Here is a 24857-nt window from a genome sequence, read left to right on the forward strand (position 1 = left end):
ATTTTCAGAAGTTAAATGTCCCCTGTTTATACTAACCTCGGACATGCCCGCCTGTAAAGCAAGTCATGACTCTTCTAAATGATTCAGAGTTAACTCCTAAACGCACATCACATTCTTAACTTAACGAGAAGTGAAAGCTCAACGATGAGAGCATGCGCGGCATCCAGACAATGGACATCCGTACATATTATGGTTCTGAGACTGTTGCGGACATGAGCATACCCACATAATACAAGATCATTTTCTACAGATCAACAAATTAAACAGAACGAGAACAATGTATCTCATACTATTAACGTGTGTACTCCTCCGGACTCTCGTAGCGGCTGGGTTATCATTGGAAACAGAATTGGTAGAGAATGCTGCGCCTACATTGGTGGCTACAGAGGACAGACACACTGTGGCCCAGATTCACAATCATTGTTCTTTATGCTTCTCAGCGTTGAGAACGCCTGTGTCTGTGCAAACTGTTCCCCCTCGCCACACAGCAGATCCCCTATGAGGCTGAACTGGATGCCGTTATGTCCCTGAAACCTACTAACCCCATGTTACATAATAGTGAAACCGGATGACAAGTCACAGCCCCTCTGTAAATTTTATGTGAACTCTCACAATCACCTGTAATGTTTTCCAGTTCAGTACTTTACTCTGGTCAGTTTCATTTACACATCCAACTCCCAGTAAATCTAAATCTCTTTCCTCACCCATCCCTGACCCCCTCGGCACCTACTTTACCCTTCACTATCGAAACTACCCTGAAAGCAATGAACACAGCTTTGTACTCGTTGGCGAAGCGATATGAAAATCTAGATATGAAAGTAAATCAGCAAACAGATATGATCTTACAGCTGATGCATGCGAAAAATATTTCTGCTTCTAAACAGGATGCGTGTACATTGACGAATGTAGGGAAAGCCACTGAAGACAGACGCTCCAATAGGGACACTGATAAAAATCGAAACCCAAACAGCATTTCAGGAGGCAGCTACACGTCCGAACCTTCCTAACCAGCAGGAGGATGCCCTGCGTTCAGGTTCTCAACCTGCAGGTATCAGCGTGAAAAAGAAGGAAAGAGAAAGAACCACGTGCATACAATTATGCTCAACGCCAGTTCGATCATCATAGATGAACAGTCACAAAGTATGCAAACCAATTATGTTCCTTTAGACACGTCACACTGCACGATATTTGCTAAACGCAACAAAACACCTGTGATACTGCAGTCTATCAAGAAAAATAAAAATGTTAAACAACCCACTGCACCAAAATGGCGGTCTCAAGTTATGTATGTTACACTTCTACTAAAGGCGATTTACCAAAGGGGCAGATGGAGACAGCTGCTGCTTCGCGACACGTTTACGAATCTCATGTACAAACCCTTAGATAGCCAAATGAGAACAGGAGCATATGATCATAACACTGAAGCCTCATTGCTCCCTTTACCATCAACTTGAAATACAACAGTAGTAAGTGTTCAGCCTTATTCTCCAAAAACAACTATTCATGAAAAATCTTCTGCGCTCGAGCGGCGGGAGCAAATTGGCAAATCTATTGCAATATTTCTTACTCGCCCAGAGTCAAGTAAAAATGTTCCACATGTGGGATGCATTTACCCATGCATCCGAGCCATACCTCAAAACTGTGCAGTACTGACATGGAAAACATCATGATGGCCAGAGCTTCCCAGAAAATGCACAGGGAAATACATGAAGAATAGGCTGCCACCCATTTTTGCCGATGTTATGGGCACAGAAGGACACTGCCTAAAACCACCATTGGACTACCCACACAGTAGTCTGAAACCATTGGGAATGGCAATGCTGATTGCCAAAAGCAAACCCATAACTGTTGGGAATTCATTTTCTTAAATCCCAAAAAGGGGTGCAGTACCAGTACTCACCACTATCCAAAAGCCGGCGTTTTAAAACCACCCTGTGTTTCTCTGAAGGCAGGCTCAAAATGCCTATTTTCAAACATTGCAACATGTGCAAAATATTCACTGAACACCAGCAGACATTTGGCAGAATGGAGTTTTGTGTGCTTACAAAATCTGGGAAATGAAGAGCCCAAAACAATGCTTATAACAAAACTGCTATGGAGTCAGCAGTTTAAGTTGCACTGGATTTAAAGACACTAAAATCGAAAATGTTTAGATTAAATGAGTGACCTATGTTTGGTGTCACATGCCTTTGTAACTGTTGAAATGTCATAGTTTTGCACTTAGAATCAGCATTCTAGCTGCATGTGTAAAATTGCAAGTTAATTTAAAAAGCAACAAAAAACATGACAGTTAGCTGAAAGTCTGGCTTAAGGAACTTGATTCTGCCTGGCAACTACCCCCATCAGGAGTGAAACTTGAGTCACAAATGTGTTCCCAGGCCCATCTGCCTTTTGTTGGCCACACTAAGGATATGCCATCTCTCTGATAATTGAATTAAGGGGAGCCCCACAGAATACAGGAGCTCTGAACAAAGCCTGTCTTGACTCAGGCAAAGGTTTTATTACAGCGGTCGTAAAATGTAGCTTCCTCTTGGCAGAAGCTGGGAGGGGCACTGCCTGTGAGAGCAAGCTGGCTTGGCAGAACTGGATAAACCAGTATTTCCACCATGTCACCTGGGAAACCACACCCCTTTGTAGCCAGAATATTGTTTAGAAAAAGATGAATAACTCCTGGTGCGGACATGTGAAAATTTTATAAATGATACCATAATTCTTGTGATTTTTCTGCCCACAGTTTAAGAGGTTTTTAGAACCGGTGGTATGTTCAGGGGGTGTTAGCGGAAAAGTGGATATTACTCTAAATGTATGCATGTTAAAAATCTGAAACTTCATCAGTTAATGTCCATACTCCCTGCGCACATGTATGTAAAGTTGGGTCAATGTCAGAAATTGAAAAATCAGTTAAAAAGTCAATTATGTGCCATTTCTGAATGCAAGCTCTTAGAAACAGCAGATTTGGACAGAGACATGGCTAAATTCAGCCACACCATGTATATGTAATTTCAAGCAACTGTGTAACTGTGAAATATGTCTTTTGTTATCAAATATAGAATATGTGCAATCTGACAGGGGAGTGTCCTATCTGCAAGCCATAAAATGACATCACTCTGACTCACAGTTCCTTCCCCAATCAAGTGAGGAATGGAAATTTGACCAATGACAAGGGAGAGGGGCAAGTTTAGTTATGACCAACACACACACCCACTTGCAGAACATATAAATGGACCACTGAAACTTAGGTAGAGACCTTCAATTCCATTTGCTGCAATGCGCTCTGCCGGACCATACAACATCCAGAGATCCAGACTTCAAATTCATCAACCTCCAGAAAGCCAAACTAGAGACTTCAATCTATCCAGAACTAAGAGACCAGACCAGAGAGCGAGCAGTTCCAGAGACCAGACGCTGTGCCCAGAGAGAGACCAGAGCCCAGTCTAAAACCCTGACCAGATCCGTGATGAGGCCCATTTAATTCAAGAATATAGTGTGAGTACATAGCAAAACTGTGCAGAACCAATCTCTTAGTTAAAATAATATAATTCAATCCTATTTTAATCTAAGTAGAACTGTCTCCTAACTGTCACCTGTCATTTGCAAAGCTGTCACTTGTCATTTTCTAGTTGCAAGCTGCACGTGCCTTTTTGAACTTTAAAATTTCAAATCTGAAAAACGACCGTTATTTAATCACTCATATCTCCGCAACCGTTTGTGCTAGAGACTTGCAATAACTTTCATCTGAAAGCTTAGAATCGTGGCTTTCCTACGAACCTAGAACCGCATTCCTACCCCCTATAGTTTTACCGCAATCGCGGAACACGCATCCGCGAATTTTACCGCGATTTGCAAATTTCTTCACGTGTAAAGATATCTGCTTTTGCTTCCATTTACCAAAAAATCGTTTGCCTCATAAAAACTATCCCTGAATCATTGCAAGAGTGAGCCGGGACTAATATTAACTAGATACCAATCACCCTGAACCTCTAGAGGGAATTAAAGCATTTTAGCATATTTTTTTCTACATTGCCAGCACATTTAAAAGCATTTGCCTGTGTTTTCAATTTCTGTAGTCTAAGTTGCTGGGTGAACTGAATCACATTTGATTGCATTTCTGAGAACTGTGTGCTTCCCTCCATTTCCTTGCATTGCATAAAAAGGGGGGGTGAATTGTCCAAGAAAGTGATTACATTGTCTTTTGCTGCAATCCTATCAAGTTATTTTCTGTACTGCATTTCATTCCACATTGCATCCATTTGAAACCATAAAAGTATTGTTGCTACCTTATCCATTTCATGTCAACTCCTTAGTGATTATAAGGAAGTGTGTTAGTGCCAGATTCTCTGTTAATATTTATCATATCAGATTAAGTGTGATATTCAATTATTAATTTATTATAAGGTGTGATATATACATCTCTTGTTTAAATTATCAAATAAACCTTTTAACTTGCAAAACAGAACTACTTCTTGGCTCAGTGGGGTCAGGGGGATTCCAAGAGAGGGGTGTTATATAGGGGTAGTCATCCAGAACGCATGAACTGGACATAAAGATATATCAATAAGGGTTTTCATTCAGTATTATAGACTAGGCGTTGACTTAGCTGTAGTGTTGAATTGAATCCTCTTACACACATAACCAGTCTAGCAAAAATCTCAATATAAACTCAAACGGCTAGCAATAATGCTGATCGAGCAGCAAATGTTAACTCATTCAGGGGGCAAACAAAAATGAAATCTCAGCAGATAAATGATCAGGTTTCTTCCAGAGACAAGACACGTTGCTCGAGTCGCACCCATCAACTAATATTGCAATGCAGAGATCGGCCCTCCCCGGTGTATGATCTGAATAGGACTAGTGTATTGAACACACTGGGGGATATTCCACTGTTGGAAGATCTTTGTTCAAGCAACATCGAACAGATCGAATTTCTAAACGACTGACACAGCCATTGTAAAACCATGGATGCAGTTTGGTATCGCTATGCACATGATCTGGCAAGCACGGGAAGACCTTTACCACTTGGGCTTTCTGTTGACTCATCAGCCAATAACTATCAAGATGCCCCATCCTTGCCTAACAGCAATATTATCGGTTCAAACCTGCAAGCTGCATTGACAAATGTAAGAGTAAGCTGCTCGCAACAAGCGTTTAACTCCTTGCGAATGAAGGAATTAGCTCCATCTAGTTCGTCATCTCATCATTCTAATTAACAATTCGTGAAAGAGAATCAACGCAGAGGTTTCCTAGCCTTGTGGAACACGAGAGGCTATAAGCACTTAACTCAAACCATCACAAATCCAGTAAGCCTGCATGACATTGTAATTCTCCAAGAAATATGGCGTGCAACGCCCGCATGGGATACGCACGTTATATCCCGGATACCAGAAATGATCCCAGTGAGAGGAAGACCGATGGCTGGCCTATTGGTTGCTGTAAGAAGCTCTTCAGGTTTACGCATCTCTGTGGGCCTCACCTGATATGTACTTGCAGCTAGTTAAAATCAAGTCACTCACACATACGACTGCTTTAGTGAATATGTATTGGAATCATGTCAGCATTCAGGACGATGATTTTTTTTCTGGACCTTGAGTACTTACTGGGTTTAATTGCTAGTGATATGTCGGTTACCTATACGATCTTGGCAGGAGACCTCAATATGATTTGCATTGAAAAAAAAATCGAACTTCTAACTAAATCGGCCAAGCGATGGGCTCTACTTATGAAAGAGACAACTAATAATGGTAAGTGGGTCCGTTCCAGGCGACATACCAAACAATATTTGGCACAGAGGCAGACAAAAATCTTTAATTGTCCATGTTGACTGAAACCAGTTTGCTATTATAGATAAGTTTCAGGTGATAACGCAATCCCATAGCGATCATGAATTGTTGTCCCTGTCATGGTTTTGGACCGCCCCGTCCAGTACAACTGGATCAGCAGGTGTTAGAGATCTAACGATAGCTAATGGAAGAAACTGTTTTAGGTGGAACCCAAACGTATTGCAAGATCTAAATGTGCAACTAAAGTAAGCCTCAGACACTCTCCACCCAGAAATAATATACTCTGAGGGATATGTTGCAGCATTACAAATATTCAAGTGAAACATGAACCGCTGTTCCACAAATCACACAGGGCACCTCCATGCACATGACCAAGAACTCGCTGACATGAGACGTGTGTTGAGAAAACTATCATCAATCAGAATAGCAAAGTTGAGCACGTTAAAGACCAGATAAAAGAATAAAAACTGGATCAGAGGAAGGAGGGAACGATACAAAATGATACCCATCATATGCTTCAGGCCATGATATACGATATATGATATGACATTTGTAACGCACCTATACACAAGTGTTTCAAGGCATCTAAAAGCTCTGCCCTAATATGAGGATTGTTGAACAATGCAACTAATACACAGATGACTGTTCAGATAAATGCAGTTCCTATAGAGGTCTGGGGAGATTTCTATAAAATACTATATGCAGTAGCCCCATTGCCCAGTCTTATCAACAGGAATATAAATAGACATCGAGTTCAATGTAGAAGATATAGCCTATCAGTACATCTCGAGCCCCAGGTCCTGATGCTATATTGAAGGCAACACTCAGAGGCCTGGGCCAACATCTTATTCACAATATTTAATCATGTCATACAGAGCAGTCATTCCGCCATCATGGGGCAAATCTATCATAGTGCCCATTCATAAGAAGAGAGATCTCCAGCCCCCCATTAATTGTAGGCCGGTGGCGATATTGGATGTTGCGGGCAAGTTATTTGCTAGACTGCTGCTTAGGAACAATATCTAGAGAGCTACTTGGAGACAAACTTTCTAAAGCAGCATGCCCAGCATACATACAACATTGGATACACCAGCTCCTCTCAGACAGGTCTATCCAAGTGCAACAGTTTCTCGATGGGAAGTTATCGGTCCCCATTTCCAGCTTTAGGGGGGCAAACCAAGGCTGCATCTCAGCTATGGCCCTTTTCAATTTTTTCATTGCAGATATGAGGCACTGCTTTGTGGAAGTTATCTCGGATCCACCCAAACTTGGCAAGCACGCATCCAGTCCTCTGGTTGTTTTTTGCCGACAACCTTGTTTTGTTGGCTTAAACTCCCAGGGGCCTGTTATTGATTGTATTCCAACTAGGTATCTATATTGAAGCCAACTTGCTAATTGTGAACCAGTTGAAATCCAACATATTGATCAGCTCGACTAAGCAGTCCAGAAAGAAAGTGGTCTCTAAATGGATATTGGAGGGGGAGGTTTTGCAGTTTGTTGATGAATATAAATATCTTGCATTAGACACATTGATGCATCAGCTCATCCATACCCCTTAGATCTGAAAATGAAAATCAGAACGGCAACTGCGCAGGCACGAATATTGCACGCAAGGTATGGGAGATTTTCGCTAATCCCTGTAATGATCTTTTACAAACAGAAAGGTCATACCTACCATCATTTACAGTGCAGAATCAAGGACATGGCGCACTGGGGTCTTCTGGACACAGCTTGAGGGCTATTTTTGGAAACATTTACTCAATCTCCCTCAAAGTCTATCAACGTGTGTCTTGAGGCATGAATTAGGCCTCTTATCAGTGAATGCTATGTACATGTGGAAGTTAAGTTCCTTTCACAGAAAGTGCCTCCTTCCATCGGAGGGCTCATTAATGAACATTCTTGATACTTACATAATACATCACCCAATAAAATAATGCAACAATGGAAGATAAAGGTACAGCATACCATGCTGATTGCTGGCCTATGTGCAGAATTACTAAAAAGGGACCCAAACAGAGCCAAAGTTAAACTGTGGCAATCTGACTGGATTTTTACAAGGGAGCAATGCATGACAGTGTGTCTCTTGTGAGAACATGTTCCTACCCAAAAAATTAAACACTGGAATTATATCTTGTCAAATTCCTGGATTCAAAATACAGAGACCACTTCTTGAGGTTCAGACTCAACCTATGGCCTACCAATGATGTGTTAGCAATGCGAAATATTGACAATAAAGGAAATGTTTGTAGATTTTGCCAAATATCACATCAACCAGAAACCATAAAGCATTTGTTAACCGCTTGCTTGTCCCTCTTAGATCAAAGGAAGCTTTCAACACTTTTTCAGAGAATATTACAATGTTACAAGGGAACTTTTATGGGATATACTTTGATTGTCGACAAAATTCTATGAAATTAGCTATTGTAAATGTCTTAACATCACGCGAATAAGTGTAATTAGGCTCAAAGGAGGGCAAGATCTTATTGCTGGAATGATCACGCATCCAATATATCCTCTGAACTAGAGGAGATTTGGACTAGACAATTAATACAATGCTTGTGTTTTAATCTCTGCATCTGCTTTACCATATATACTTAAGTTTTCTATCTTAACATTTTTGTTCTGCTGCTTATATGAAGACATTTTAAGATTAACTAATTTTGTAATGATCTATTACTATCTATTTATTGAAAGGTTGATTTGTTCAACAATAAAAAATAAAAAAAGGACAAACGACTGATAGTTGTGTGAAGTTAAAACCATTTCTGGCGGGCGAGCAATTCAGGAAAAGCACTGTTTTCTAACAGAAAACACATAAAGAAGGTTGCATATATGAAGTTGAAAGCCATTGCTGGCAGGCGAGTGAACCATGAAAGGAGCAGTTGCATTCAAGGAGAAAACTTTGTTGCTATAAAGAGTACAATGGAAAGGATATATTCACTTTGTCCCGCCAAAAGTATAATATGGGAAGGATGGTTGTGACATCAATTTAAGTAATAATTTTTGCAACGTGGATGGAATAGTTTGTGGAGGAAACAGGTGCTTTGGATTTGAACAAGTCTTTCCTAAATTAAGACTTTCTATAACCATTTTAAAGAAGTGTTGAATGAAATATTTCTCATTGAACTGAATAGAAAATTGTTGAAACAGAACTCTTTCAAAAGTCTTCGTGAATTGATTCAGGGTAAGGGAGTCTCACCTTGGTCACAAGGATTGCTTTACGGAAAATCTAAGTTTCAACTTTTGCACATTTTGATTAAACTGAAAACCGACGCGTTTACCTTATGAATTTTGATTGCGTGTATTAGTGTGAGGGTCAGAGAGTTGGACACAAGGTTATCTTTTTTTAGCTTTTAGTTTGCCAGGTATGAACATTCTGGTTAGGATAGGGATAATTTTTATAAATGTCAAAAGTTGAGAAACTACAACTATGTCTCATTTCTGAACTCCTCATTGCCCGGCTGAAAAAAAGGCAGTTTCACGCTCCCCTACCGCCCCCCCCCCCCACCTTGCAGCTGCTGGTTGGCGGTTTATCATGCATTATGTGCATTCTCTGTATTCGCCTTTTGCAAAATCTTCCTTAGAAGACATGGTTTTGTGTTCACTGCAGTGTCGAGTAGGCCATGCGACCTGTGACTGCTGGGAGCATGTGTTGAGCTCTTGGCTCCCCCAATTTATGTGAGCACCTACCATCCACCCTGTGCAACCCGGTAAGGTGCGCCAGTGCAGAATCTAAATGTGCAGAACCTACCGCCCTTCGTCAGATGTTTTATAGGGCGGACGTATGATATTGATCACGCTACGGCACGTGTGCACGCAGTCCGCTGCGTGTGCCCAGGGGCATGGGAACTGAAAGCATTTGAACTTTGGTAGCTTTGCGCTGCTGTTTGAAAGGCACAGAATAGCGTTCCAGTGAGCAGTGGTGGCATATGTACGGTGGATACTACGCTCCAATGAGCATGGTGGCCGTCCTTCTACACATGTCGGCAATGCCTTGCAAAGGCCCGGGATATGGTGCACGACACTGAGCCCCTCAGAGGGGCAAGTCCCATTTGGAGATGCCAATTCAGAAACTTTTGAAAAATTATATGCAACAATTTGCCTTGTTCTGGAAATGTCCGGTTACAAACACCTTAAAACAAAAAGGCGAAAAATGGTTGAATTGCTCCAATTTCACACAAACCCACTGTAGTATCTTAAAGGAACGCTAATAGACAAACAGAAGTCCATATTCATGAAGAATAAAAGGTGTGTGTTTTTCATCCACAAAAAAACACTTGCAAAGAACGAGATTGATAAACATTAGCAGGCTAGGAATCGAATAAGCAATGCATCTCTAATGTCATGAAGTCACAGCTTCTGCTGCCATACAAATTGCAATTGTGTTTTACATGAGAGGTTTCTGTATCTGCTATACTAAACACCACTCGTATAGCAATGAAAATAAATCTGTAGTTTGTTTTCCATATTCCACTTGCTATTACAGTTTTTGAGCAGTGATATGCAAAGTCGTTACTATGAGCAAGCTTGATGCTCCTCAATTTTTACACCTTAGAAGGATGAAAGGCTGAGTCTTCTCTGCCATGATCAGACGTTCAGTGTGAGTAATTTTCTTTCAGGTTATTTCTCTCAAACCACTTACCTTAAACAACTCAGAAAAAGTTCAAGTCATTAGGTAAACATCAAATGCATAGAGCAAGGTACCAATATAAGTGCTATGCATGACTGATTAAACATCTCACATTCTTTTTTTATGGAATTCTATGAACTGGGGGTCTTCTTTCCATCAAGCATCTGGCGTCTATGAACACTCCGCAAAGAGACAAAAGAAATCAGACTCCTGGAAGCATTTCCATCATGGTCTTTATTTGTTGGAATGATAAGACACTCCGGACACTAGGGCATTGTGCCTTTCCCCTGCTTTTATAGCACCAAGCCCTCATTAGCATAGCCGGCATCCACAAATTTCTCTGATGAAAAAAACTGATTAGCTTATTTTAGACTTGGCTAGACACAGCCGACAGTGCTCAACTTCTGCCAAGAACACCATCACATCAATGTTTACTCCTTATCTGATTGTCTAGGTCCTATCAAGTTGGTTAATCCCTTATACTATTTGAGAAAGAGATGTGCTCTATTATATGGTGCCAAATCTAGCTCGTCTCTCAGAATAGTCTGCATGACACACGTTGTGCCCTCTTCATTAAGAACCTAGATCTATGTATCCAACCTTCCCTTGCTTTATCTGGCTTCATCATAATCTTGTCTGCTTTTCCTACCAAATTCCATTTTCATGCTGCCAAACCCAATTACCTCACTGCGAGGTACTCCCAAAAACTATCTTCAATGTATCGGCCTCTGTTGCCTGTCTGAAAACTCTTGGCATGTGTCATAGTCTCTAACACCGGGCTTAGGCCTGGACACCATTATGAACTCTAGTATCCATTTTGAATCATCATTTTGTCTGACACTGTATTCTTCAGGGAGCTATTTATTTAATTAAACATCGCTCACCATTTATCCTTTTCATCGATATTCTTATGATTTTATGGAGTGTGTCACATTTAAAGCACCCTTCATCCTATCACAAATATGCACAGTGCCATGTACACTTTTTACCTTAAATAAATGCAATCTAATCCAGATTCCTTCGATGATGGAACCATTTGATCTGCTTAGGTCATCTTTATTCAGTTAAGGGGGGAGGGGTTGGCACCCCCTATACAACCTCTTGACAGGGTGTGAGGTGTAATTTCTGAATAGGATTTAACTCCCCTTATTCACAGATGAAAGCTCCTAGGAGCCAATAATTTTCATAATCATGAATGATCTCTGCTCTGAAAGGTCTTGGGAGGACGGAGCAAGGTATGGATTAAGACTTGATGGGTTGCACACTGGGGACTGCAGTTTGGCAATGTCGTACATATTGAGGGAGTTTATGATACATTAAGATTGAGACAGGTATATATAAATATTTAGATACCTTAATGACTTTACAAATTGGTGATTTACTCAAATGATTTGGAATTAGTTTATTTGACCCAAGTCCAAGATACTGCGGTAAACCACACAATGTCCCATTTTTGTCTTTGTTGTGTTTCTCACAGGTGGAAAAACAATTGTAAAATTGAATGTTACTAGGGCTTGTAGTAACAGAATTGATTTAGAATCTAAACACGCTGTATAGCCTAGAGGAAGCCATGTGTTTGGAGCACTTGTATGCTATTTCGCCAATTTGTTGTTGGCTATTTGCATACAGTAGGATGTAAAACAGTTCAATTATTGGTTCATCGATGGTATTTTCACGATTACATAGACCATTCATATGCAAACATATACAACTGTTAAGTCTGTGGACATCATAATTTACTAAGAATAAATGATTTTGCATCTTGAAACCAGAGCGATCTCCATACTGTTCAATCAACCTGACCACCCTTGGTATGGAAGTCAGTGGGTTCCTCACATGCAAGAGCATATCGTCCGCGTACAACGCAAACTAATATTCCACCCCCCACCATGAATCTTTCTAGCTAAGAGTGGGCACCCCTCCCTCGTGTCCCTACTCGGTGCGAACCAGAGGGAGTAATCACCATTAACTGCCACGCAAGCCTGGGTGGAACGCGTCAACTTCTATTATACCCGGTCTGATCCTAGAGCCCAAGCCTACCTTATTCAACACTTCCCGGAGAAAGCCCCACTCAACCCGGGCAAAGGCCTTTACCGAGTCCACTGAAAAGAGCAGGGTCTCCCCCATTCCTTGCGCCTCATGGGTCAGATGTAGGGTCTTCCGAAGTGTGTCCGCCCCCCGACATCCCTTTATGAAGCCCACCTTGTCAGAATGGATCAACTGGGGCATGTACAGTCCGAGTCTTGCCGCCAGAACGCGTGTGAACATTTTGGCGTCAATATTTGGGAGAGAGACGGGGTGATTAAATCTACAGGTGCAGGTCTCTGCCCTTCTTGGGTATCACAGTTAACACGCAGGAGAAGGATTATGGGGCTTCCCCCATCTCCAAGATATCATTAAACAATTCTACCATGAACAGGTTGAGGGGAGTAGTAAAAGCCTTGTAAAAACCTGCGGAGAAGCCTTCCTCTCCTGGGGCCTTCCCTGTAGGTATCCCTGCCACCGCTCTTGATTTCCTTGCCCGTTATTGGGGTCTGCATTGGCTAGGCCTCCTCTGGCGTTAGCCTGGGCATCCGAATACCCTCCAGATACTTCATTTCCTCCGGCTTCCAGACTGGTGACAGTTTTGTTAAGCTTTTCATAAAAGGATGCAAATATTTATTGAATCCTTTTTCCCCCTGGTCCTGTGTTATATCATCACCATCTATGGCCTTCCCCCACCGTTCTGCTTGCTGTCCCAAGTCTGGCTGCCAACAATGTGTCTGCCTCATCTCCTTTTTCATAAAACTTTCAGGAAGTGGAGTTTTCAAATGATTTGCCCTTCCTCTATAAGTCTTAGCTCTTCCCTTTTCCCCCTCGTTTTCTTGACCCATTCCTCCCCACCCTCTGGTATCCCTGGCCCTTGCGTCTAGCTGAGCAATCGTGGCCCACAGCCTATTTTCAATTAAAGTCCACTCAAGTTTCTTGCAGGCCCCTTCCATATCACCCCTCCTCCCAAACCATTCTCCTCGGGACCTCATCCGTGTTTTTTATATTAAACAATTCCTCAATCTCTTGTCAGTTCCGCATTGGAACACCAAGTCTTTTCCCAGGGATTCGTTGCATCTCCATTTGGACCCGTTAGGTACCATGCCGTGCCATTTCAAGTCCACCAGTACCTGGTCATGGTCCGACCATGTGATTGGCGAAATCCGATCTCAGTGCTCTGGGTGCATGTGCCACCATATGTCCCGCAGCCCATAGACCGCCAGCATTTCCAGGATCTCGCCGTAAGCCAGTCTTGCGGCGGCGTTCGTACCCCCGTCCCTGGCTTTTCTATCAAGCTTGAAATATGGCCCAAGGCTTCAAGCATTATCTTTGTGAGATTTTTTTTCAGGAACATCAGTGGACCCTGGTCGGGTAGTAAATTGTAGCGAATGTGAATCCCACCTTTTTAAATAATCCCGGAGACCAGGCGGGCCCTTTGTAACCTCCATTCTTAGCCCTTTCTCAATTAAAATACCCACCCCGTTTCCTTAGGGGCCCCTAACCCCCAGCGTTCTTGACCCAGTATCCTACCAGGGATCCTCCATTCCTCCCTAAAGGGCGGGGGGTCTCCCACCTACAGCAATGAGCACCCTTGCTTGTGCCGGTGGAGGTCATCTTTTGAAGTTCTCCTTTAAGATGCCAAGTATCCTCACTCCTCAGGCGGGGCGCAAATGTGGCTGTGGGGGCCCCTGGGGTGTTCGGGGGAGTTGCCCTCTTTTATCCTTTGGCTCCCTCAGTCCGTCAACTCAGAGTTCCCTCTGTTGCTCTAGGCACACTCTCCCAAGTGTGCCCCAGCTACGATCCTCACAGGGTGTTACTTGCACCTGTAAAGTCCTTAATGTGTGGGGGCCCCATTCTTTTAGTCCCTTTGGGGAGAGGGGCACAGGGTGCCCCCCCCCCACTCCGATATATCAGGGTGCGGCACTCCCTCAGTCTTCTTCCAGGGCTCACCCTGTTGAAGCTTGTTTGGGCTCCAGCCCACCTCTCATCATCGAGGCTGGGCACTCCCAGCACTGCAGGGTGGGGGCACCCTCCTAGCCACTGCAATGATCGGCGGGGGACTCCTCTCTCCCAAGGCACACAAGCTCCAAAGTGTGTGCAGGCCTCCTAGCAGGACGAAGTATGGGGGGTGTCCTTCCTCTTCCTCTGGGGCAAGTGCTGGCTGTACTGAGGAGGTGTGGGGGACCGGCTTACCTCCCCTCACACCCTCAGTCTGCCTTTGGTGGAGTCCTGTGCGCCAGTATCTCCAGCAGCCAGACTGGCTCTCCCGCTTTTGTTTTAGCTGCAGCGGTCAGCAGCAGTTTATGTGAATACCGGGCCGATTTTGCCCATCATTAGATCAGTGGGTGCCGTAGGGATTTCTGCGTCTCCGTCAGGCCTGCAGGCTGCTGGGGGGCTGAAAAGTGGGGGCTCAAGCGACTTTGCAGGCCCATGTTGTGGGAGGAGCAGGCCAAGGCTCCCGGCATCACCGCGCCTCCTGAGTTCCGAGTTTTATGGGTACAACTACTGAGCTCACTGGAGTGGGAGAACGTTTTTTCTATTTTCAATTGGACTACTTGATTGCTACAGTTACTCGACCAACAGGTCGAGACAGTAGGGATAGATATTTTATTTGATCTTTTATTGCGTGCCAAAAACCAGGCTGGCCTCAGGGCGTGGATCACACAAACAAGACTTAACAAAAGAACGGATAACAGAACGTTAGTAAGGTTGGTGATGAAGTAGGAATTGGGATGTTATTTGAACAGATAGGTTTTCAGCCCTTTTCTGAACAGTAAATTACTTTCGAAGGGCAAATTTGGTGGAAGAGTGTACCAGGTAGTGGACGCAATGTAAGGAACAGATTTGCCATTTGATTGCTGCCGTTTCGGGCGTGGACACTTTAATAGAATGGTGTTGCTTGAACATAATCTTTTAAATGGGTTGGTACGTTGTTCTTTATGTATTCCGCTGCTGTACCATAAATTGCTTTGTGAGCAAAGACAGCCATTTGAAATTGGCTTCTTGCTTTTATGCGGTGCCAGTGACAAGACTTAAGATGTACTGTGATATGCTCACCTCGTGGGACTTGGTTTTATAATGCAAACAGCATTATTTTGAACCACTTCAAGGGCGTGCAAGTTCTTTTTAGATGTGCCACCCAAAAGGGAATTACAGTAGTCCATTCTTTATCATAGCAATAATTTACAACATAAAACTCAATACATAAAAAAATGTACTGACTTAATTAAAATGCATCACATACTGGATTGAAACTTCAGGTAAACAAGTTAAGCAAGTGAAAAAAAATCCAATTAAAATCTTGGGGCAAACAGTTAACCAGGGCCAGGGAATTTTCCACCACTACAAGGACATATTTAAGTCTCTTCCTCCAGGTCTGAAGTACATAATTCCCCATACTGTGAGTTGATAATTCACTAGTCCCCGCTAGACAAAGATGCAGCACATCGTTAACCCATCTCAGATAAAACGGTTTATATCGGGAACACATATTTGGTACCACTTTTTAAAAATATTCTGGGCAAAACAAGATAAAATGGGTTGCACTTTCAATTTCATTAGGGCAAAAGCGACAGGCTGCTGGATTACACAGGCTCCAATAGTGCTTTAAGCTACCAAGGGGAAGAATTCCAAACCAAAGCTTCATGTAGAGGGCTTTCATGAGATTAAACTGCATTCTATCCAAATAACGTTCAAAACCAGGATTCTCTTTCCATGGCGAGTAAGGGGCTAGGCTAGCTGAATTTGCAAGATTTGTGCTTCTTTCTCACACTTGCTCTAATAAGCATTTTTTATTGCATTTAAACATTTCGTGGAATAAATTCAGGTTGGAGCCAATAGCTATCCAAACCCAAGATCATCAGTTCATTTTTAATTGCCAATAACCCTGGTAAATTAGAACCATGGTAAATTATAACCTTGGTTATAAAGTCCCTAACAGCTCTTCTGTAGGGGCCCAAATAACTATTTAGGCAGAGTCTAGCCCAAAACACCACTGGCCTCATTTGGCATATGAAGAAGATGCTCTGCAGGCCCAGCTCCCCCAAAAAATATTATGTTGGGTGCATTAATCTGCAAACCCAACGCCCATTTAAGACATTTCTTATCCACAACCTGGAGCATACTAGTACAATTCAGCACCATAAAGAGCAGCCGGTATGGGCTGACTCTTATAGACCTTTAGAATAACACTTATCGGCCCCATCCTATGGGCCTTACTAAATCTAGATAAGGCCCCACACTGCCTGGTCAACTTTAAACTTGCCTGGTTCACCTGGTCTTTCCGCACACAATTACCCGCCAGCCGGACCCCCCCCCCCCCCCAAGTAGTCCTAACTTGTTACCTGCTCAATGTCCCCACCCGCTTAAGCTGGTTATAAACCGTGGTGCTCGCTTGGCCAGATTTCTACTAAACACCATTGACGTTTTTTTGGGGACATTTATAGTGAGTCCACTTTGCTCACAAAAACTCTTGAAGACTGCCAATTGCCTTTGTAAGCCGTTCGGGGTCAGTGAGGGGAGGACTGCATCATCAGCAAATAAAAGGTTTGGGATGCGCTCAACTGCCAGAGATGGGGCAGCAGTATGATCAGCCACTAGCAGATAAAGGACCTCATTGATGAAAAGGCAAAACAAACTTGGAGAAAGGATGCAACACTGCCTAACTCCGACATCAATTTTTATTCTAGGGGTGGTATGGCCATCAGGCACTTTCCTAATTACAGCTACGTTGTTTATAGAGGGATTTAATTGTTCTTAATATCTCAGGGGGCATACCCAATTTAATCAGCGCATTCCACAAGCCTCTTCTAGGTACACTATCAAACGCAGTCTTTAAGTCAACAAAGACTGCATAGATATTCATGGACTGCAATGTCACCTATTTCTCCAGGATCAAACAGAGCCTTATAACTTAGTCTATTGTGCTGATAGCCCCCACACAGACTCCATGCATCCAGATGGTCCAGCATCGTCTTAGCAAATATCTTGCTCCCCCGCATAAAGGAGGGAGATGGGTCGATAGTTAACTGGACAACCCCCCCTCTCCCCCCCCCCCCATCTCCCCTCTTGTGAATGGGGACAATTAACGTGGACTGTATCCGATCCTCAGTATCCCCAGCTTCTGCGACATGACTCTCCTCAATGTCGCGCAAGGTCAACACCAGTGGTTCATTTTCCATCTCCCTGGGCCTATCAGGAGTAACCTTCATTTCCTTATTTTGGGCCTGGTTATCCACCTTGTAAATATTTTCAAAATGGGCAAGCAAGGCCACCTCCGAGATGCTATTCTGGGCTGAGATTCTGTCAATGATCCTGCCAACCCCAAGACATTGCCAAAAAACGGAGTCTCCTGCCAGAGAGGCCTGGATGAGGTTATTCTATAATTGATCAAAATGCTCTGTCTTCTTGGCTTCAAGTAGTTTGTGGTATGAGACCCTTGCCCCAACCTTGGCATGCTCAATTAGTGCCTTTTTCGCAGCTCGACATTCCCCATCATACCATGGGGTGCTCTGTGCTGCCCCTACTATCTACAGTAGTCCAAGGCCTAGACAGCCAGTGACCCACGATAGTAACAATTGTCTCATGCACCTGTACCGATTGTTCTACATTATCCTCATTAGGTCTCAAATGGGGAAAAGATATTTGCATATACTCCTAGTAATTTAGACCCTAAACCTATTGAGAGCCACTTGATGGCTCCAGCCTTTTTACCTATCGGCAGAATTTTTCCTCTGCTATCGCCCCCCTCACCCTTCGACCAAAGAATAACCCTGCTACATGGGCTATAAAATGGGATGGTGGCTACATTCCGGTCTTTTCAGGACATTAAAATTGTCTAGATGTTCCCAGGATTTTACATTCACCGGGATGTAGTCTATCCGGCTACCATCTAAAACAAGGAGAGATACAAGGGAAGCAAAGCCCACACCTAACAATCCCTCAATTAGGTTGAAAAACCTTTGACAATAAACAAAACTGTTTTGGGGGGCAAATCACTAATGCATCATAGTTGATGCCAACCAAAAAACTACGTTTTAGGAGAACAATGTGCCTCAAACAAACTCATGAGGCAGTGGATACAATCTAAACTATTATTTCCCAGAACAATTTTAAAATGCAATCAGATTGCCAAAAACACAGGTTAATAAGCGACCATTATTTGATAATGAGTCAATTATAAAGTGCAACAATATAACAGACAGCATTATGTCTTATGGGCTTCTAATGTCATACCCCGTAAGATGTAACCAAACAAAGTGTATTGTGCTGTTTGCAAGTTCAATCAGTGGAACACAAACACTCCACTCATTCTAGTCAAAATTCACTTATACTATCCGGCTACACCCGACGAGTGTTCCAAAAGTTACAGCTGCTGGGGGAATCACATGGGAATCTTCCTTACATACCCTGAGGCCAAGTGCCAGAAACACACCCAGGCGGGTCTAAGAATCCTTTTCGGGCAGCCCGCCACCAGTTCCCCCACACTTCATAACACATCCTCCTCCTAGAAAGCACCTGCATGCTTTCAAGCGGCTCGAATTGGAGATTTAAATCTCCAAAAATGACAATTTGTATCTGGCCAGCTTGTCTAGCCTTCCACATTCTAACTTTCCTCCAACAATGGAAACAACAAATTAGCGATTATACAAATTAATGAGCAAAAGCTTGGCCACATCCAGACTGCGCAAGCGTATTTCCATGAAATCCCTGGAAGGATTTGGGTGCATGACTATTGAGGTGAATAACTTTGCCTTAACCCAGAGGTTCAAGCCACAACTTGGACGCCCTTCCGACCCCTTGGTTGTTGGCAAATGTAAAACTGCAAAACCCTGCAAGTCATGGGCCACCATGCACCACGTTTCTTGTAGGGCATTTATGTCGTGAGAACACACCAGTTCTAACCAAAGCGTGTCTTCCAGATGTTTGTGGAGACTGGCTATAATAGATTTCCAATACAATTCAAACGGAAGCAGAAGGCCAACTACTTTAGGTTGGCACAGAGAACCCAAACACTGCTATATTTCAACCCAATGTATGAATGATTTGTATAGTATCATGCCCGTCTAATTCACTCTCAAAGCAAAGTAAGCACACTTAAAACCATCACAGTAAACATAAGCATAAGATGTCACTACTTCTAAATGTATTCCAAATTCTTGGACAACATAAAACAAAAAGAAATCAGCATTCCGTTCATTATGAATTTTCTTTATTGGTACCCCTCAGAAAAATGTGCATTTCCGTGATTTTGTTAAATAAAGCCTGCTTCGATATTTTAGTTGGGTGTGCAAGGAAAGAACGCCATTTCACATTACAAAATTCACAGACCGACAAAAGTAACGCTTTAAGTGACGCAAGCAATTCTCAGAGGGTTATATATCTGTTGGTGCTTAGGCTAGGCCGCCCCCCCCCCACATCCATTATGTAAAAGAACTGGCACCCCCAAGTGGTATATATTAATATAAATTAAGAAAGTTTCTCAAGCATGGTTTTCAGTTAATTTTCAAGAATTACGCAAGCTAGTTGGTAGGACCAGCCAGATGTGGTTTAAAAAGCCTACTTAAGAAAATTAAATCAAAGCTAAAAATGCCCTGCTGAAATATAAGTTGGTAATTTTTTACAGTCTGCTAGCAATCAACCGAGAGAAATGTTTTCCATCATATCTAGGTTTTGTAATCCAGGCTGTAAAGAAGCACGAGCTAATCTGTTCAACTCTTTAATAGATAAGATCAAACTAATAAGGATAGATATTGAACAGACAATCTGTGTAAATCCACTGATATGTACAACAAATCCTGCAGTATCTAAACCTGGCAGTCCTCAAAATCATCTCTTTATCTGTGTTTGACTTTCACTCAGTCACCGAAAAAGGTATCCATCAACTTATTACCACTCTTAAACCCATAATTGATTTCCTTTCTCCTTTACAAGCCTATGTAGCCAAAAAATTGGTGTATGAACTACCCCATTTATCACTACTTTGTTTTTTTTTAAAGAGTCTCTGTTAACAGGGACTGTTCCGGAGAGCTTACAGCTATCCATAGTATCACCTTTCCATCACTGTACGCAGAGGATCTGCAAAACTATCATCCTATTGCAGGACTGTCATGGCCAGCTAAAATTCTTGAGAAGGTGGTTACTAATGAGCTCCCGGAGTTTGTTGAACACGAACTATTAGACAGATTCCAATCAATGCTAAACTGTCTATAACTACGCTGTTATACCCCAGGGTCTGGGCGTGTAATAAATAAAAATAAATAAAGTAAGTATCCCACCCTGCAGAGCCAGTCTCGTCTCCAGTAGTTTTAATCCTGGGCAGTTTGTTGGGTTGCAAATTCCATTAGAAACTATTTGGAAAAGGTCAAGTGGATCAATTTGCTGACACATTGCTTTCCTCTAGATACCCTGAACCACTATGAAGAAAGTCAGTTGTGACTTGCGCACTGCACAAACCTCCCTTGCCCTACATCTGCAGAGAGCACCATACAAACTCCCCTATTCCCCACTGCTGACCCCCTTCCTTGCCAATAGGCAAACATTTCCCTTGCGCACCCCCTCTTCACCCTTCTATCCAACCTCTTTCTCTCACTTTCCATAACAGCCATAACTATCATTTGTTCCAATGCTTTGATTTTACTTACTTAATACAGTGAGATGCAGTTAATATCCACTGTGAATTGATGATTGTACCACCACACCGTTGTGAGTTTTTAACCCGGATGCGCACTTGCCAGGGCCAACAATTTTGTCGAGCTTCTTCGCCACCAACAATGCGAGCGGACTGCCACATGCAGGAGTATGGCGCAACTCCACATACATCTAAAAAGCGAGAAACATGGGAAACCAATTACTCAATTGCATCATAATCATTTGACATCAGATTCAAGAGGTTTGCATTGCCACTTTCATTATTCTTTACAAAAACTGAGGAAACTGCATTTAACGTTCTTGTTTTGCTTATGGTTTTTCCTTCATATTTTCAATGAGCATCTGAAATGTCAAATGGTGAAGTGGATTTGGTTTTGCAATGAACACGCATTTATGGTGCCCGACATACTCCGCACACACCCCACACAAGGTATGAGGACTCTGGACAACGAATGCCTCCGGCACGTAACACCAAGAAACTACACGAGTTGCTCATGGTACTTTCTCTGCAGACCAACACAAGACACTGCAATATTGCCTTGCCTTCTCAACTAACCAAACCCACTCTTCAAGATCTGCCATAGTACATGGACCATGCAAATGGCAGCGATGCACTGTACAAATTAGGGATGGGTGAATTGGTTCCCAAACACAACAAACCTATCTACAGGATGGGAGCCCTACTCCGCTCGAAAGATTCAAACCATTTGGAGCCATGGCTCGAAACTGCTCAAACCCTTTTAACTGGCACTCAAGCCACTCTTATAGATCAGAGTATCTGATTCGACTCTACACACATCTCTTTTCTACTAATGTATTCTAAGATACTGGTCCAGTATCCTAAAATACTGTACTACTAGTGACTAAGGAAATGATAGAACAGCGGCATAAAATTGAACACAAATGAAAAAAAGCACAGAGCATACTTTTTTCATTCACAATCATTTCCAAAAGGCACAGATCACCTTGTCCGCAAGGATGACCTGTGCATCTCAGATGGGCTGTGTAGCAGTGCAAATGTGTTGGCCAGCCTTCTTGCTTACAATAATTTTAGGAGCATACTCCGGACACACAATCAACTGAAAGGGTGTGCAGAGTGAATAGGTTATAAAAAAAGTCCTATACTTTGATCGCAATACATGTGGGAAAGCAGCAATTTATGCCACTGCTGCTCAATTTAAGAGAAAAGTCGTAACAGGGACGGCAATTACCCATTCATGCATTGCACATCCCTAATAAGTATTCTAAATCAGCACATCTCACTTGCACCACCAAAACAATCACTTAGCCACAAAGGAGGCCTGAGCCTTTCAGGGGGCTTGACGGCAGTGCAAAGGATGGCTGGCCAGCCCCCTCGCATACATTAGTGTTGGGAGTGCCTTCCGACAATGTAGGACAGGCTCCAAACACCTCTGGGTGCAGGGAGTGCATTTTCAAATGATGGGATGGTAAAGAGCTGCATATGATAAGTAATTTATAACACCTGTACACAAGCGTTTCTAGGCATCATAGGGAGGCCAACATTATCTTACTAGGCCTCGTGTCACTCAGATCACAAAAGTGCAGGGAGGAGGTGGGGGAGAAGTGCCATGGAGGGCTGGGGGGAGTAGGAGGGGAAGTGCAGGATGACTCACTAAATGCTGCCGGATGGTGGCTCACAAGTGCAGAGAAACAGGGGACTGTAGGGTTGCAGATACAGACCCTTAAGTGCTGGGGGAGCCCAAAGGAACTCCAAGGGTAATGGGTCATGCAGGAGCCTGGGCTAGAGTTTCAGTGGGAGCTTCGGGGACTAGAGTGCAGAGTAGTCTGGGACATCAGCAAGGGAGATGAAGAGAAGGCGGAAGCGTAAAGAAAGTGGAGTTGCTTCCGGAACACAAAGTGGCTCTGTTCGAGTTTGAGAGCCAAAAAGGCTGTTGCAGAGGGAGGCTCCAGCAGAGGAAAGATGTACGCCCCACTCTGCTTAGAGAAGTGTCTGACCCTCAGAGTTGGATGAGCGGAGGGCTTGAGAAGGAAGATGTTTAGGAAGAGAAAGTTGGAGGTAGTGCAGTCCCAGGCCCCATAAATCATTGAGAATGATGCAAATTGTCTTGAACTTGATCCTTGCAGCCACAGGGAACCAGTGGAGAGATTTCAGAGCTATAGATACAAAATCCCTGGGTTTGAGGCCAAGAACAAGTCTAGCAGTCCTGTTCTGGATACGTTGTAAAAGGTTAAAGAGTAGGGACAGGCAGATTTAGAAAGGCTGTTGCAGTAGTCCAGCCTAGAGCGGTCCAGGGCAATGGAAGGAAAGTGAGAAAAGGCAGAATAACTGAGGAGGTGCATCTGATAGAGTGACTTCTTAGAGACGTCAGATGTGAGGAGAGAAGGAGAGAGTGGAGTTGAAGATGAAACCAGGATGCATAGCCCAGGGTGGGCGGCCAGAGAGGATAGGAGGGAACAGGTGTCCCGATGAGTAGGATCTCAGTCTTACTGGCATTAAGGCAGAGATCATTGGTGGCACAGCATTACTGAATTACAGCCAGACAAGCTGATCTGAGAGAAGGAGCAGAGGTGGTGGAGGGGAGCCAGGAGGAGAGCTGGGCGCCATCCGCATAACACTGAAAGTTAGAGCAGAATGTAGCGATGCAGTGGGCAAGAGGTGCCGGGTAGTGGTTGCAAAGCCAGGGAGAAAGATAAAACCCCTGGGGAGCACAACAAGTAGGGAGAGACAGAAGAGAGGAAGGACCCAAGTTGCACCTGGGAGGCTCGGTCAGTGAGAAAGGAGGTCAACCAGACCGCAGCCTGACCAGAGATGCCCAGTTTGTCACGTGGCAATTGACTAGCATGGCGTGGTTGACCGTGTCAAAAGTAGAGGATAGTTCAAGGAGAATGGAGACAGAAGGAAGGTTACAGTCCAGATTAGAGAGCAGGTCTTCACAGGTGTTCAGGCAAACATTTTCCATGCCATCTTTTCCAGGAGTTTGCCCTGGAAAGAAGTGATGGAGATCGGGTGATAGTTTGCTGGAGAGGAAGGATCAGCCAAGGGTTTCTTTAGAAAAGGGTTAACAAGGGATTACTTAAGGGAAGGTTCCAGAGGCAAGAGCGTGATTGCAGAAATCGGCCAAAGCTGGAGCAAGGGTGTCGATGTGGTCCTTGATGGTTCTGGATGAGCTGGGGGCAACCAGCTTTGAAGAGACTTTCATAGGTCAGACCAGTCTATAAACATCAGGGGGGGGAAAAGGAGGAGGAATGTCTGAAGAGGAGCCAGGGGTGGTAGAGGAAGAGCGTGCACAGGATGTCCTGAGTGTGTGTGGTGAAATGAGAAACTAGAGCCATGCTGATGGCCTGGGAGAGAACAGGAGAGGTAGAGACTGCGACAGGGTTGGCCAGCTCCTTGCAGATTAGTTCTGCTGAGCTGTTAGAGGCAGCAGAGACAAGCACTTGGATGTAGGTAATCTTCTTAGAGGACAGTCTGTACTGCCTTTGGAGCAGGCAGCAGGCCAGTTTGTCAGAGGGTGTGCTTGATGCCCTTCACATCCTCTAAGCCGCCATACACTTGAGTTCAAGGGTGGCAATTTCAAAATTGTACCAAGAGTTGCACTTGGATGTGGGCTTAAAATGATCCTCATGACAGGGGCAAGCACATCAAGACTGGTAGAGATAGATAGATTAAGTTTAGAGGGCTGTGTCAAAGTGTGAGAGAAAGTAGCAGCAAAAGCTTCAACTGACATGCTTCATATGCCAGATCGAGAATGTGGGTGGCAGCGCTAGGGTCGGCTTTACCTGAGGGGTAG

The 24857-nt window shown here is 43.5% G+C and overlaps 1 protein-coding gene across 1 annotated transcript in view; it reads right to left on the reverse strand.

Moving 5' to 3' along the window:
- Positions 1–24857, reverse strand: part of OVCH1 (ovochymase 1) — a 1424491-nt gene that overhangs the window by 491880 nt on the left and 907754 nt on the right. Inside the window, exon 17 of the mRNA XM_069628530.1 lies at positions 21078–21255. Within this exon, the coding sequence (XP_069484631.1) occupies positions 21078–21255 (178 nt within the window). The remainder of the gene's footprint in view (positions 1–21077; positions 21256–24857) is intronic.

This window comes from Ambystoma mexicanum, chromosome 12, assembly GCF_040938575.1.
Source record: "Ambystoma mexicanum isolate Mex_15411 chromosome 12, UKY_AmexF1_1, whole genome shotgun sequence".
In the NCBI taxonomy this organism is placed as follows: domain Eukaryota; kingdom Metazoa; phylum Chordata; class Amphibia; order Caudata; family Ambystomatidae; genus Ambystoma; species Ambystoma mexicanum.